The sequence below is a fragment of the Notolabrus celidotus genome, chromosome 4 (assembly GCF_009762535.1).
Source record: "Notolabrus celidotus isolate fNotCel1 chromosome 4, fNotCel1.pri, whole genome shotgun sequence".
In the NCBI taxonomy this organism is placed as follows: Eukaryota; Metazoa; Chordata; class Actinopteri; order Labriformes; family Labridae; genus Notolabrus; species Notolabrus celidotus.
The window spans coordinates 298,678-313,940 of NC_048275.1; the positions used below are offsets into that span (position 1 = coordinate 298,678).

At 46.4% G+C, this 15,263-nt stretch overlaps 1 protein-coding gene across 1 annotated transcript in view; it reads right to left on the reverse strand.

The window, feature by feature from the left end:
- Nucleotides 1-4,687, reverse strand: part of kcnk12 (potassium channel, subfamily K, member 12) — a 35,731-nt gene extending 31,044 nt beyond the window's left edge. The window contains exon 1 of the mRNA XM_034682414.1: nucleotides 4,348-4,687. Coding sequence (XP_034538305.1) covers nucleotides 4,348-4,687 — 340 coding nt within the window. The remainder of the gene's footprint in view (nucleotides 1-4,347) is intronic.
- Nucleotides 4,688-15,263: the final 10,576 nt, after the last annotated feature.

Here is a 15,263-nt window from a genome sequence, read left to right on the forward strand (position 1 = left end):
TGGACCACAAAGGTCTAGATGCTGTCCTGAGACCTACCAGGTATCGTCTGAAGAAACCTTCAGATGCACACATCTCTATGAGTATGTGTGCATTAAGGTGCTGATAACACACGGTCATAGGTTCATCTATAAAGAGGTCTACACTCCGTCTTCTGAAGTTGATGTTTGGACTGTAAAGAATAAAGAGAGGAAGATACACAGAGTCTTTGTGTCTGTGGGACAGGATGTCTCCAGAGACAGCAGAGACGTGGGCAGATAGAGAGAGGGGCTTTGACACACACTAAATTATGTTGGGGCGACGAGGACTGCTGCCTCTGCACACGGGACGCCCGCTCCACCGAGCGAGCCGAACCGATGCCCCAGATAAATGAAGTCCCGGCCTGGATGTCCTTGTTATCACTTATCTTAATAACTATTGGCTGCACTGGAGGCCCTGGCTCCCGGGGTAAATCGTTCTCAGATGAGAGCTGAAATAACATGTGGTTAAATCCTACTTCCACAAAAGCTGCTATGTGATTTTTGTGTTTCCTCCAGCCTTTTCTAAAATTGGGAAACAGAACACCAGTTGCTTCTCAAACGAGCAGTGAATCCAGCCAAAGCTCTCTGTAAACAAGTCCCTGAACCGGCCACAGCCTCACTTTATTCTTCAAAGTGATGTGGTGGACACACATCAAGGGGAGCAAAGTGTCAGCGCTGATTTGAAGCCTCAGCAGAGTCAGAGCAGGGATGTGTTTGGAGAGGAGTGTGTAGAGTTCACAGAGGGATGCCAGGCTGATAGAGATGTGAAGGGAGGCCCCCCAAATCCCTTTTATATCACCAGCTCACAAGTGTGTTGGAAAAGTAGCACACAAGCCTCAGGGAAGGGGGGGCGGAGGAAGACATCAAAGAGAGATGGAAATCCAGACAGAGATCCATGCAAGTGTAAGAAAGAGACCAAAAACTGCAGACAGACATCCTCCTTTGTTGCCCCCGGGCAGCTGAGTCAGTTTATCTGATCCGCTGAGGGAAGACTGCTGCATGACGAGCACAAACACAGTTAACCTGCCTCAGACATGCAAACACAGCTGCTGTAGTTCCTGTGACGAGGTGAGCTGAGAGAACCTGAGCGCTCTGCATCTCTGTGTCTGAGACCAGGAAGAGCACGAGCCAATAAAACTCTCCTGACAGGTTACAGTGAATAAAGTTCAGACAGGTTTCCTGCTCACATGGATCCATCCTCCCTCAGCCACCCATCACTGTTCAGCATCCCATCACGCCTCTGTACCCCATCACTTCTACGTATCCCTCCATCAGCCCACCATCACCTCTCTGTATCCCTCCCCTCATCACTGTTCTTCACCTCTCTGTATCCCTCATCACTGTTCTTCACCTCTCTGTATCCCTCCCCTCATCACTGTTCTTCACCTCTCTGTATCCCTCATCACTGTTCTTCACCTCTCTGTATCCCTCATCACTGTTCTTCACCTCTCTGTATCCCTCCCCTCATCACTGTTCTTCACCTCTCTGTATCCCTCCCCTCATCACTGTTCTTCACCTCTCTGTATCCCTCCCCTCATCACTGTTCTTCACCTCTCTGTATCCCTCCCCTCATCACTGTTCTTCACCTCTCTGTATCCCTCATCACTGTTCTTCATCTCTCTGTATCCCTCACCACTGTTCTTCACCTCTCTGTATCCCTCATCACTGTTCTTCATCTCTCTGTATCCCTCATCACTGTTCTTCACCTCTCTGTATCCCTCATCACTGTTCTTCACCTCTCTATACCCCATCACTGTTCTTCATCTCTCTGTATCCCTCATCACTGTTCTTCACCTCTCTGTATCCCTCATCACTGTTCTTCACCTCTCTGTATCCCTCCCCTCATCGCTGTTCTTCACCTCTCTGTATCCCTCATCACTGTTCTTCACCTCTCTGTATCCCTCATCACTGTTCTTCACCTCTCTGTATCCCTCCCCTCATCACTGTTCTTCACCTCTCTGTATCCCTCATCACTGTTCTTCACCTCTCTGTATCCCTCACCTCATCACTGTTCTTCATCTCTCTGTATCCCTCATCACTGTTCTTCATCTCTCTGTATCCCTCATCACTGTTCTTCACCTCTCTGTATCCCTCATCACTGTTCTTCATCTCTCTGTATCCCTCATCACTGTTCTTCATCTCTCTGTATCCCTCATCACTGTTCTTCACCTCTCTGTATCCCTCCCCTCATCACTGTTCTTCACCTCTCTGTATCCCTCCCCTCATCACTGTTCTTCACCTCTCTGTATCCCTCATCACTGTTCTTCACCTCTCTGTATCCCTCCCCTCACCACTGTTCTTCACCTCTCTGTATCCCTCATCACTGATCTTCACCTCTCTGTATCCCTCCCCTCATCACTGTTCTTCACCTCTCTGTATCCCTCACCTCATCACTGTTCTTCACCTCTCTGTATCCCTCATCACTGTTCTTCACCTCTCTGTATCCCTCCCCTCATCACTGTTCTTCACCTCTCTGTATCCCTCACCTCATCACTGTTCTTCACCTCTCTGTATCCCTCACCTCATCACTGTTCTTCACCTCTCTGTATCCCTCCCCTCATCAATGTTCTTCACCTCTCTGTATCCCTCCCCTCATCACTGTCCTCATTAAGAGGAGGAGCTGGAGGATCACAGTGTGTTTGTGTGTGTCTGTGTCTTCAGGGCAAGGTCAGAGAAAGACAGAGACTGTCAGCTCACATGATCACCTGGACTCACTCACTCACTCACTCACTCACTCACTCACTCACTCACTCACTCACTCACTCACTCACTCACTCACTCACTCACTCACTCACTCACTCACTCACTCACTCACTCCTGTAGGGAGGGGCTGAGAGGGTGCAGACAGGGGCCATCAGGCATGCAGGGCAGCTCAGCGCTGGCCCCCGGGCTGCCCTGGGAGGGACACTTGCTCTTTTCTGACCTATAGCAGGAGTAAATGTTAAACGAGGGGGAGCAGACGGGGCTCTCATTGACATTCCTGACGGTTTGAATGGAAATGTGGCAGAAAAGAGACGGCACCCATGGGTGCTGTCCTATAGCCAGAGATGAGTGTGCTGTTCCTGGCATGCAGGAGAGTCAGATGTTGCCTGAGCCAGAGTCCCCTCAGCCAAAATGTAACACATGACTGAAAACAGAATGTGAATCTGTTATTCTGCATGAAAACCAGAGGAGAGAGAGAGAGAGGGAGAGAGAGAGAGAGAGAGAGAGACAGAGAGAGAGAGAGAGAGAGAGAGAGAGAGAGAGAGAGAGAGGGAGAGAGAGAGGAGAGAGGAGAGAGAGAGGGAGAGAGAGAGAGAGAGAGAGAGAGAGAGAGAGAGAGAGAGAGGGAGAGAGAGAGAGGGAGAGAGACAGAGAGAGACAGAGAGAGAGAGAGAGAGAGAGAGAGGAGAGAGAGAGAGAGGGAGAGAGAGAGAGAGGGGGAGAGAGAGGGAGAGGAGAGAGAGAGAGAGAGAGAGAGAGAGAGAGAGGGGGAGAGAGAGAGAGAGAGAGGAGAGAGAGAGAGCGAGAGAGAGGGAGAGAGAGAGAGGAGAAAGAGAGGGAGGGATGGAGGGAGAGCGGGAGATAAAGAGAGAGAGAGAGAGAGAGAGAGAGAGAGAGAGAGAGAGAGAGAGAGAGAGAGAGAGAGGAGAGAGAGAGAAGAGAGAGAGAGAGAGAGAGAGAGAGAGAGAGAGAGAGAGAGAGTCTTTCGGTTCTGATTATTTAACAAACAGATGATATTAATATGATCTGTTGAATTGTTTCTGCTCATCTGTGTCTTGCTTGTGTCTTAATTGACCCCAAACCTCCATAAATCCAATTATCTAATTAACTGAGAGCTGGAGTATTCTTGTGTTTAATGTTGTATTGATGTGCTGTCAGTTTAATTTTAAAACATGCCTTATATGATAGAACATTTAAAAAGTGTAGAGGACACCATGCCAGAGATCAAAGAAGGTAAAGGAGAGGAGGATGAGTGAAGTGAAGGTAAAGAAGAGGAGGATGAGTGAAGTGAAGGTAAAGAAGAGGAGGATGAGTAAAGTGAAGGTAAAGAAGAGGAGGATGAGTGAAGTGAAGGTAAAGAAGAGGAGGATGAGTAAAGTGAAGGTAAAGAAGAGGAGGATGAGTGAAGTGAAGGTAAAGAAGAGGAGGATGAGTGAAGTGAAGGTAAAGAAGAGGAGGATGAGTAAAGTGAAGGTAAAGAAGAGGAGGATGAGTAAAGTGAAGGTAAAGAAGAGGAGGATGAGTGAAGTGAAGGTAAAGGAGAGCAGGATGAGTGAAGTGAAGGTAAAGAAGAGGAGGATGAGTAAAGTGAAGGTAAAGAAGAGGAGGATGAGTAAAGTGACCCACCTATAGTCGACACGACAGTTCCCACAAAATAAAAGGCTCCAGTAAAATCCCATCGTGGCCTCAGCGCGTCAGCCCGGATCCCTGCGGCGATGGCAGCCTCGTACTCCCGCAGGAAGGAGTTCAGGTCCCGCAGGCTGATGTTGAAGGTCTCGCTGAAGTTGTGGAGGGTCCCGTTCCAGCGGCCGTGAGCCTGCAGCTCTGAGGGCCTCTCTATGGCCGAGAAGACCGCCGCTCCGCACAGCAGGTACAGGACTATGAGGAGGGCCAGCAGAGCGAAGCGGCCGTTGTCCTCGTTCAGGTGCAGGGAGCGGCAGTCCTTCAGTCTCTGGCTCGACATCATCCAAAGTTCAGCACCACGCGCGCGGCGGACAGCGACCAGATCCACATCGGAGCAGGCATTCACTCGTCTGCAGGTCCCCTCTGGAAGTCCTGGTCTGCAGGTCCCCTCTGGCAGTCCTGGTCTGCAGGTTCCCTCTGGAAGTCCCGGTCCTGCTCTCTCACTGGTCCTCTGTGGGAAACGTTTCCTCTAAACCCTCCACGCTGTCCCATCGTAGTAAAGAGAGATCACGGAATAAACGCCCCACTTGTGGATTTAAGTCTGAGCATCCACGGAAGAGTTCACGAGGGGAGCTGCAGACACACAGGTCCATGTTAGACTCATTCTCCTGAACAGTTGTTGCAATGCAGTTCTTTAAACTGGACTGCAGCTCGGATCCAAACGGGCGCGTTCTTTGTGTGAAAGCAAGCAGTGGTCTCAGAATCCTGCTGGTCCCTGTACCAAAACCTCTCTCTACAAAGGACCACAAAGATGCACGGAAATCAGCAAGTAACAGAGTTAAATCCAGACCATGTCCTCACACAGAGTCCTCTCTCCCCGAGCTCACAGAGAGTCTGCTGCTGCAGCCTTCATGGCACATTACATCCTGTCAGCGCGCACAGTGAGATCACTCCTCGCTCTGAGCCGGAGGCTGCAGCATCCAGACTCTTCAGCATCCCGACCCTTCAGCATCCAGACTCTTCAGCACCCTGACTGTTCAGCATCCAGACTCTTCAGAATCTCGACCCTTCAGCATCCAGACTCTTCAGCACCCTGACTGTTCAGCATCCAGACTCTTCAGAATCCAGACCCTTCAGCATCCCGACCCTTCAGCATCCAGACTCTTCAGCACCCTGACTGTTCAGCATCCAGACTCTTCAGCATCCCGACCCTTCAGCATCCCGACCCTTCAGCACCCTGACTGTTCAGCATCCAGACTCTTCAGCATCCAGCCTCTTCAGAATCCCGACCCTTCAGCATCCCGACCCTTCAGCATCCCGACTCTTCAGAATCCCGACCCTTCAGCATCCAGCCTCTTCAGAATCCCGACCCTTCAGCATCCCGACTCTTCAGAATCCCGACCCTTCAGCATCCCGACCCTTCAGGAGGAAAACTGCAGACTGAGGGAGACACTCAGGATGTGCAGCTGGTGGAGAACAGGCAGTTTCCCCGCGCGTCCTTCTCTGAGGTAGTCCTCTGTTACCAGAAGATTTTCCATGTCCTTTGAGTACCGCTGTGTTACTTTGTGCCATGCGCACTGAGGAGAGTCCACTCACTGGGAGCTGGACACACAAGCAGAGCAAATGCAAACTCATGAACCAACGATCCTCAGAAAGTTCCTGAAAGCTTCGACACGGAGAGGACAGAGGAGATGAAATGAAGGCATGATGAGGGGAGGAGAGAGAGTTCAGATCATATCAGAGAAAGAGAGTAAGAGTGAAGACTCCTCTACAAGTCCGACCTGCAGTCACATGTTAGAGTACTGGAGTCATAGAGTCAGGTTTGATGTGTTACTGATCCACTCACTGATCAATATTTAAATTAAGATCACATATTTAGTTTGAATCAGATACTTTGATGAGAAGTGATTCATCATTTAAAGTTTGTATTTCATCATTGTGTCATATTTAAAATAACAGCATGTCTGAAACCATGGACTGAAGCAGTCCAGGATCAGAGTGCATGGTTTGTCTTTTCATTGTCATGAAACAGAAGAAGAATCTGAATCACATCAAACTTAAACAGACAGTCCAGTTTCTGCACATCGTGCCACCATGATCATTTGGAGTTTTGAGATCAACTTCATGAAACCAGAACTCTCTGGAGTCGTCAGACTTCAACTTTATCCAAATCACTCAGCTCAGAGTCTGTTCCTTCTTTCAGAAGAAGAGCAGATCTTCACTGTGCCACCAAGGATCTTATCTTCTAGCTAAAGGAGGTGTTGTGTGTAGTTCAGTGTCTGATCTGCATGTGGTCCTCAGTTTTCAAACTTCAAACTTCAGCTTTTATTCCAGTAGATAAACAAACTCCTCACATTCTGAGTAAAGCTCTTTGCTGATGGAGAGTTCTGTATTTTACTCATAACTACCTTCTTGTTATTCCATCCTCTGGCTCTTCGATCTGTTGATTCATCAGATCACATTTGTGTGTTTAAACCTTTGAGCCCAAATCTCCCTGAACTGATCAGCAGATCTCTGAACCCCTGAACGCGTCTTACAGCTGTGTTCTGTTCAGGGTCCACATGTTTGAGGTTGCAGTTTGAGCACTCATGTAAGTCTTGACAGACCTTTGTAATAATTGTGCATTGATGCATTTTGCTGTATTTATTCAATTTATCTCCAATTACTTTCTCATGTAGTGAATCAAAACCCCTCAGTCTACTCAGTACGACCTGACCTCAGTCTGCAGGTAAAGACTCTTCTTAGATGGAGGCAGAAGAAGCAGATCCTCAAAGTTTGAAAAGAACATATTAAGATTGAAATGTTTCCGTTTCAGTCAAACCTCCATCCTGATGAAAGTCAGATCATTTGATTTTATTCCACAAAGACAGAAAATGTAAAAACAAACCCAGTGAGTGTGGTGCTGAGGAGAATATTTCTCTGTGAGCTGAAGAGAGGAGGAGAATAAAGAACCTCAGAATGACTCTAAAGTACTTACTGGAAACAATCACATGATCATGATCATAACTCAGTCATCTATTGGAAGCATTCATTTGATGCTCCTTTTGCTCATGTCATACTGCAGCACAGCAGCTGACGACAGACATGATCTCATCCTGCTGTCTCTGTGTGGCTTCATTCAAATGAAAAACAGCCTGCATCCATTTAAAGACCTAAAAAAAGACCTGCTGTAAGAAGAGGAGTTTCCCGATGCCCTGACTTCAAGGATGTGGTTCAGGGTTTGTGTCTGAGCCAAAATCTAAAGAGACACCGCATCGCTGAACACATTTACAGAAGGTCAAGACTTCCTATTGACTTTTCACAACAGAGAACATGCTTCAGTGAACTCCTACAGGGCAAACACAGGGCTCAAATTACTGTTCCAAAAAACACTGTGGAGAGTCTGACAAAATCAATGGTGACCTCCAGGAGCGTGGAAATATCTGAGGAAGCATCGACTGAGGCTGTAAGAGACATAATGAGAGCGCAGTGGGAGCTGTGCATCAGGAGTGATGATTAGTGGTTATACAATACAGACATAACCAACAATTCATCCTGTCATACAGATAGAACCAACAATTCATCCTGTCATACAGACATAACCAACAATTCATCCTGTCATACAGACATAACCAACAATTCATCCTGTCATACAGACATAACTCACAATTCATCCTGTCATACAGACATAACCAACAATTCATCATGTCATACAGACATAACCAACAATTCATCATGTCATACAGACATAACCAACAATTCATCCTGTCATACAGATATAACCAACAATTCATCCTGTCATACAGACATAACCAACAATTCATCATGTCATACAGACATAACTCACAATTCATCCTGTCATACATACATAACCAACAATTCATCCTGTCATACAGACATAACCAACAATTCATCCTGTCATACAGACATAACTCACAATTCATCCTGTCATACATACATAACCAACAATTCATCCTGTCATACAGACATAACCAACAATTCATCCTGTCATACAGATATAACCAACAATTCATCCTGTCATACAGATATAACCAACAATTCATCCTGTCATACAGACATAACCAACAATTCATCATGTCATACAGACATAACCAACAATTCATCCTGTCATACAGATAGAACCAACAATTCATCCTGTCATACAGACATAACCAACAATTCATCCTGTCATACAGACATAACCAACAATTCATCATGTCATACAGACATAACCAACAATTCATCCTGTCATACAGACATAACCAACAATTCATCATGTCATACAGATAGAACCAACAATTCATCCTGTCATACAGATATAACCAACAATTCATCATGTCATACAGACATAACCAACAATTCATCCTGTCATACATAATAAATAACTCACAATTCATCCTGTCATACAGATATAACCAACAATTCATCCTGTCATACATAATAAATAACTTACAATTCATCCTGTCATACAGATATAACCAACAATTCATCCTGTCATACAGATATAACCAACAATTCATCCTGTCATACAGATATAACCAACAATTCATCCTGTCATACAGATATAACCAACAATTCATCCTGTCATACAGACATAACCAACAATTCATCCTGTCATACAGATATAACTCTGATCATTCATCCTGTCATACAGACATAACCAACAATTCATCCTGTCATACATAATAAATAACTTACAATTCATCCTGTCATACAGATATAACCAACAATTCATCCTGTCATACAGATATAACCAACAATTCATCCTGTCATAGAGATATAACCAACAATTCATCCTGTCATACAGATATAACCAACAATTCATCCTGTCATACAGATATAACCAACAATTCATCCTGTCATACAGACATAACCAACAATTCATCCTGTCATACAGACATAACTCTGATCATTCATCCTGTCATATAGAACTGAAGATCATTCATCCTGTCATATAGAACTGAAGATCATTCATCCTGTCATATAGAACTGAAGATCATTCATCCTGTCATATAGAACTGAAGATCATTCATCCTGTCATATAGGACTGAAGATCATTCATCCTGTCATATAGAACTGAAGATCATTCATCCTGTCATATAGAACTGAAGATCAGACATGGAGGAGAGGAAACACCTCAAAGAGCAGTTTGATGCAGACAGGTTGTTTTTCAGGAGACTCAGTGAGGTTCCATAATCAGGCTGTATTGATTCTTCTTTCTAATCCTGCTAATTGACTCACAAATATCATGACAGAATACAGAACGAAGGCCGGCTCTGCACAGCTCTCTGCACAGCTCTCTGCACAGCTCTCTGCACAGCTCTCTGCACAGCTCTCTGCACAGCTCTCTGCACAGCTCTCTGCACAGCTCTCTGCACAGCTCTCTGCACAGCTCTCTGCACAGCTCTCTGCACAGCTCTCTGCACAGCTCTCTGCACAGCTCTCTGCACAGCTCTCTGCACAGCTCTCTGAGCCGCTCTCTGCACAGCTCTCTGAGCCGCTCTCTGCACAGCTCTCTGAGCCGCTCTCTGAGCCGCTCCCTGAGCCGCTCTCTGAGCCGCTCTCTGAGCCGCTCCCTGAGCCGCTCCCTGAGCCGCTCCCTGAGCCGCTCCCTGAGCCGCTCCCTGAGCCGCTCCCTGAGCCGCTCCCTGAGCCGCTCCCTGAGCCGCTCCCTGAGCCGCTCCCTGAGCCGCTCCCTGAGCCGCTCCCTGAGCCGCTCCTGAGCCGCTCCTGAGCCGCTCCCTGAGCCGCTCCCTGAGCCGCTCCCTGAGCCGCTCCCTGAGCCGCTCCCTGAGCCGCTCCCTGAGCCGCTCCCTGAGCCGCTCCCTGAGCCGCTCCCTGAGCCGCTCCCTGAGCCGCTCCCTGAGCCGCTCCCTGAGCCGCTCCCTGAGCCGCTCCCTGAGCCGCTCCCTGAGCCGCTCCCTGAGCCGCTCCCTGAGCCGCTCCCTGAGCCGCTCCCTGAGCCGCTCCCTGAGCCGCTCCCTGAGCCGCTCCCTGAGCCGCTCCCTGAGCCGCTCCCTGAGCCGCTCCCTGAGCCGCTCCCTGAGCCGCTCCCTGAGCCGCTCCCTGAGCCGCTCCCTGAGCCGCTCCCTGAGCCGCTCTCTGAGCCGCTCTCTGAGCCGCTCACAGTCTGTCCTCGTCAATCCTCATCATTTGATAAAAATGCACATAAGCAGCGGTGAACGATGACACAGGAGGACATCGATCAGACATCAGGTCGTCTGACATGAGGCTCACTTATTGAAGTTTCCTCTTCAAGCTGTAATTATCCTCATGACCAGCAGGGGGCGACTCCTCTGGTGATAATGAATCCAAACATGTTTATGAACACAGAGATTTTAGTGAGTTTCAAATCTGACTTTTTAGAGTCTCATGTGGAGAAATGTTATTTTCAGTGTGCAAACTTTACAAACGGCTCCCCATACTCTCTGAGCTAGTAAATGTGAATATTAGGGACATGATTTAAAATGCTGATATTAGAATTTGTATTCCTGTAACTGCTGGGACGGGGTCGGGGTCGGACCAGGAGGTTGACAGCTTGATATAGAAAAATCCTTTCTATGTTTTTAAAGACTCACAGCTAGTGATTTATTTGTCAGAGAATGCTTCCATCACATGTTCAGGACGAGATCAGCAAAAAGACACAACGTGCAGGCGACCACAGGGGGCGCCAAAACCCACACAAACAGAAAGTTCCTCACAGGAGCTTTAAGATTGGTAGATGCCATGACTCTACACATGTACATCAAACTGAAACCAACTCCGCTTCTTAAATCCAGACCAACGAGTACATAAAGCACGATGTGATGACATCATTGAATCATGGTTTCCTCCTGTCAGTCTCATTTCTCTCTCACTCTGAGATTAGCAGCTAAAGAGCAGGAATGATGAGAAACACACATCAGTGGAAATGAAGTGAACTACAATATGTCCTCTCTTTTCCATCGTTTCTATTCTCCTCCCACTAATTTACTCTCAGGGTCACGGGAGGCGGTAGTCAATCCCAGCATGCACTGGGTAACAGGCAGGAGAGTCATTAGAGACTTTCAGACATACTGCAGAGACACTCATCTGTCCCCCCAGGCGATGAAGAGCGTCCTCTCCACCTGACTGTGGGAGGACACCAACGCAGGCGAGGCAGAGACTCATCCTGGGTCCGGTTGTTTTCAGACTGTGACACCAGCACATTCAGACGTCTGTAGAAAAAGAACATGTAGTTAGTGACTCTGTATTTTAATCCCAGTCTATTTTCAACAGGCAGCAGATACACTCTGAATAATTAAAGCATGTCCACACACCGAGGTCACACTCTGATATAATGACACCATTTAAAACACTGGAGTCCTCAATCATTACTTCAGCTGAGTCTGCTCACATGAATATTTGATACCACACTATAATAACTTTAATATTAACATTACACTTTAAACATCTGTCATAGTATTATAAACACACGTTCATTAATAATTCACAGCTGCTGCTTTAATGCTTTAAAATGAACCCAGTGTGTTACCCTCTGTTATCTTCAGTTATTAAGCTCCTCTAATTATCTCATTCACTAAGAGGTTATTTTACAGAGACAACATGTTGAAGCTAGATTACAATTACAGCAAAGTGTCAAAAATAAAGTCATGTATTTTAATATTTTCAATAGTTTCTGAATGCATTAACATTCACTAACATGAGCAACACCAGAGTCCAACTGATCACACGTCATGTCAGAACATCCACTGAAAGAGTTCAGACACATTCAACAGGCAGAGAAGAATCCATCACCATGGAACCCTCACTGATGAGGAATCACTGAGATTATCTTTAGAACTGTAAACATCAATCATTTAAATCAATGAAATAATATTTAATCAATGTTTCTGACAACATGTTTGTATTTGAAGTCAGTGGTTGGGTAATAAGCAGGGTAATGTTTGGTTAGCAGGTTGTTCTTATCCCTGACTCCATTGATGCTCCTGATGCTCTCAGTGTTCTGTCTCTCTCTTCTAACCAGCTGCACTGACAAAGTGAATACTCTGCATGCAACCTGCAAACAACTGGAACATATACTTCATTATTACATTGCACCTTGACCTTTGACCCTCTTGCTTTAAACATGCATTGCCTGGAGTATGAATATGAATGAAGGAGGGTGAATATTAATGAAGGAGTGGTTGCCTTGGCATTGTAATGAAAAACACAGCTGTATACTTTAAGCTCATGGGTTGATGTCACACGACTCCAAGGCTGCAGGATTCATAAAGATATCTGATGCATGCTGCAGTGTGTATGCAGACAGAGTTGATCTGTTCTTGTGAGTGTATTTTAAAGGCTCTTTGAGAAACTTTGAATGTGTTTAGATTTGTTGGACCCCTGTGGGCATGGATGTGTACCTTGTCCCGGCTCTGATCTTGTTCACGTCAAAGCAGCACAGCAGAAACCCTCCTGCTCTCTTCTGACAGTCAGATGTGTCACTCATGATGACGATGTGAAAAAGACTCTTTCCTCAGCGTGCCATCAATCCTCCGGTTTGACATCTCCCCCTCGCAGCATTTTAAAGATTACAACACAGAAACTGTCGGTCTTGTTCCTGGTGGTCTTGTTTGCTCGAGGCATCCGTTTTATTTCACTCTGTTTCACTAACAGTTAAAAACTCTGTTATGCTAAACGCTACAGAAGACACAGAGGGCATCTGGGAACGACAGAGGAGAGACAATCCTTCAGAGTGCAGCAACAGGAGCTCCTGCAGTGAATAAAGATGAGTAGACAAGGGAGGACACACAGCCACTTACAGTGAGGAATGAAAGTGCAGAGGGGGGATGAGGGATTTCCTCTCACCCTGCTGAGCTGAGCCTGCTCCCAATGATTGAAAACATGTGTTGATATCAATCATTTTGTCACCCTCAAAACGCTCCACACAGGACGATTCAATGAAAGAATTCACTCTGCAAGTTCTCCATGAGGTGGAGTCTGCAGGTAAGAGGAAGGAGCAGTGTAGTGTAGGAAACAGGAAGGAGATATTGATCCTTTCAGACTGACAGGGCTAATTTGCTTGACTGAGTCCTCTGAGGTTTGAGAGGAACCCCTCAGAAGCTCTGTGTGTCATGGGGGCGTTTGAGGGATTGACTAAACAAAGGAGACCTGGACACTGGGGTCAAAGGTCGTGGCAGCTATAGTGTAAAAGATGGTGTCATTCAAACAGAGACATGTGCAGAAACACACCACATCTGTTTACATGTACTGAGTCAGAGGTTTGCTCCTGACACACACACACACACACTGACAAAGGTAGAAGTCAATCTGCACGTCTGTCGCTCAGCCTTAATCCAATTACTCCATGTTTGTGTGTGCGCACACTTACTGTTAAAGATTTCCATTTCCACACTCCTCCAGCCGAGGAGACTTCACCAGAATCAAATTAGATTCACAAAGTGCTCCTCCAAAATCCTGGAGCTGAATTATGTGGAGGGAGGTGCAAGTTAAAGGTGGTTCAATCTGTTGTGGTTTCATGGTGTGTGTGTGTGTGTGTGTGTGTGTGTGTGTGTGTGTGTGTGTGTGTGTGTGTGTGTGTGTGTGTGTGTGTGTGTGTGTGTGTGTGTGTGTGTGTGTGTGTGTGTGTGTGTGTGTGTGTGTGTGTGTGTGTGTGTGTGTGTGTGCAGCCTCTGAGTCGTTGTCCTGTCATTTTTAAAATCTGCTCCGGTTGTGATAACCTGAGTGAAAGCATCATCTGCCTTTTCATGTCAAGAATCTTATTCTGAAAATGTTTCCAAACCTGAAAAGTTTACCTCAGGTTGCCTTTGACAGATATCTGATGTCGTACCCTGAGACAGGAGGAGATTTATTCAGCCCAGCTTTAAGAATAGAAACTGAAGCGTTCCTCAGGTGTGTGACTTTATGTCCTCAGCAGGAAACAACGATCACTCTGTAAACAGCTAGCTCTCCTCACATCCTCCTGAGGAGTATCAAAGCAAACTGTCACACCCTGTCAGCTCCGTCTCTGACCAATCAGAGAAGAGCTCTGTGAAGAGTGTGACTCAGGTGGACTCAGTCTCCCCTCATCTGGAGTTCAATAAGAGCTGTGATCTGTAAACATCAGCACAGAGCTGACTGCACTGTGTGGATGTTCAGTGCAGCATCACGCCTTGTGTTTGATGTTGCTTTATTATTCTGATTGGTTACTGCAGCATTCTAAAGCCTGATAATCCTCAATAACAGACCGTTAAAGGTATGTGGCACCAATCAGAGTGATGGTATCGATGCACACCAAGGCGTTTGGTGAACTTGATGTTTGTTTTGTTTACTGAGGGAGGAGTCAGGAGAGGTTAAAGACACCAACACTGGAACTGGAAGATGGTGCATGAAGTAAATATCAAACTAAAAATGGACTGAAAGACGGAGGTGTTTGAGGACTGATAAATGTTTAAAAAAAGTCACAGTCTGACAGATAAACTCCACCAGGTGCTGCACTGACTCATGCATTCTGTTCCTGTTTCACTTCACCATCAGGGGAGAAGTTCTCCTGTTTTAAGAAGGTTTTTAATCCATTGACTTTTAATCTCTCTGAGCCTGGTCCAGAGATCTGCAGGACCTGAACAGTCCCTGATCTACTCTACCTGCATGGTCCATGGTTATCTGGGATCAAGCTTTGTTTACCTGCTAGCTAGATCTATCAGGACTAAGTCCTCTGCTGTGATGTTGGTTAGAGGTAGTCAGATCCCCTGCAGAGGACTGACACACACACACACACAGTGTAAAGTCCTGGTGTTGTTGTACTCCATCCTCACTTATTGTAAGTGTTGCATAGTATAAAAAGAACTCTTCCTCTCTGCATACTCTCTGATCTGTCTCTATTTCATGCCCACTTGTATCTCCTGGTTCTTTTCTGGGTGCTCGTGTCTCTAAAGCCTTCGTGTAACTCAGCCTTGTCAGCCGTTCTGCAGGCTGAACTT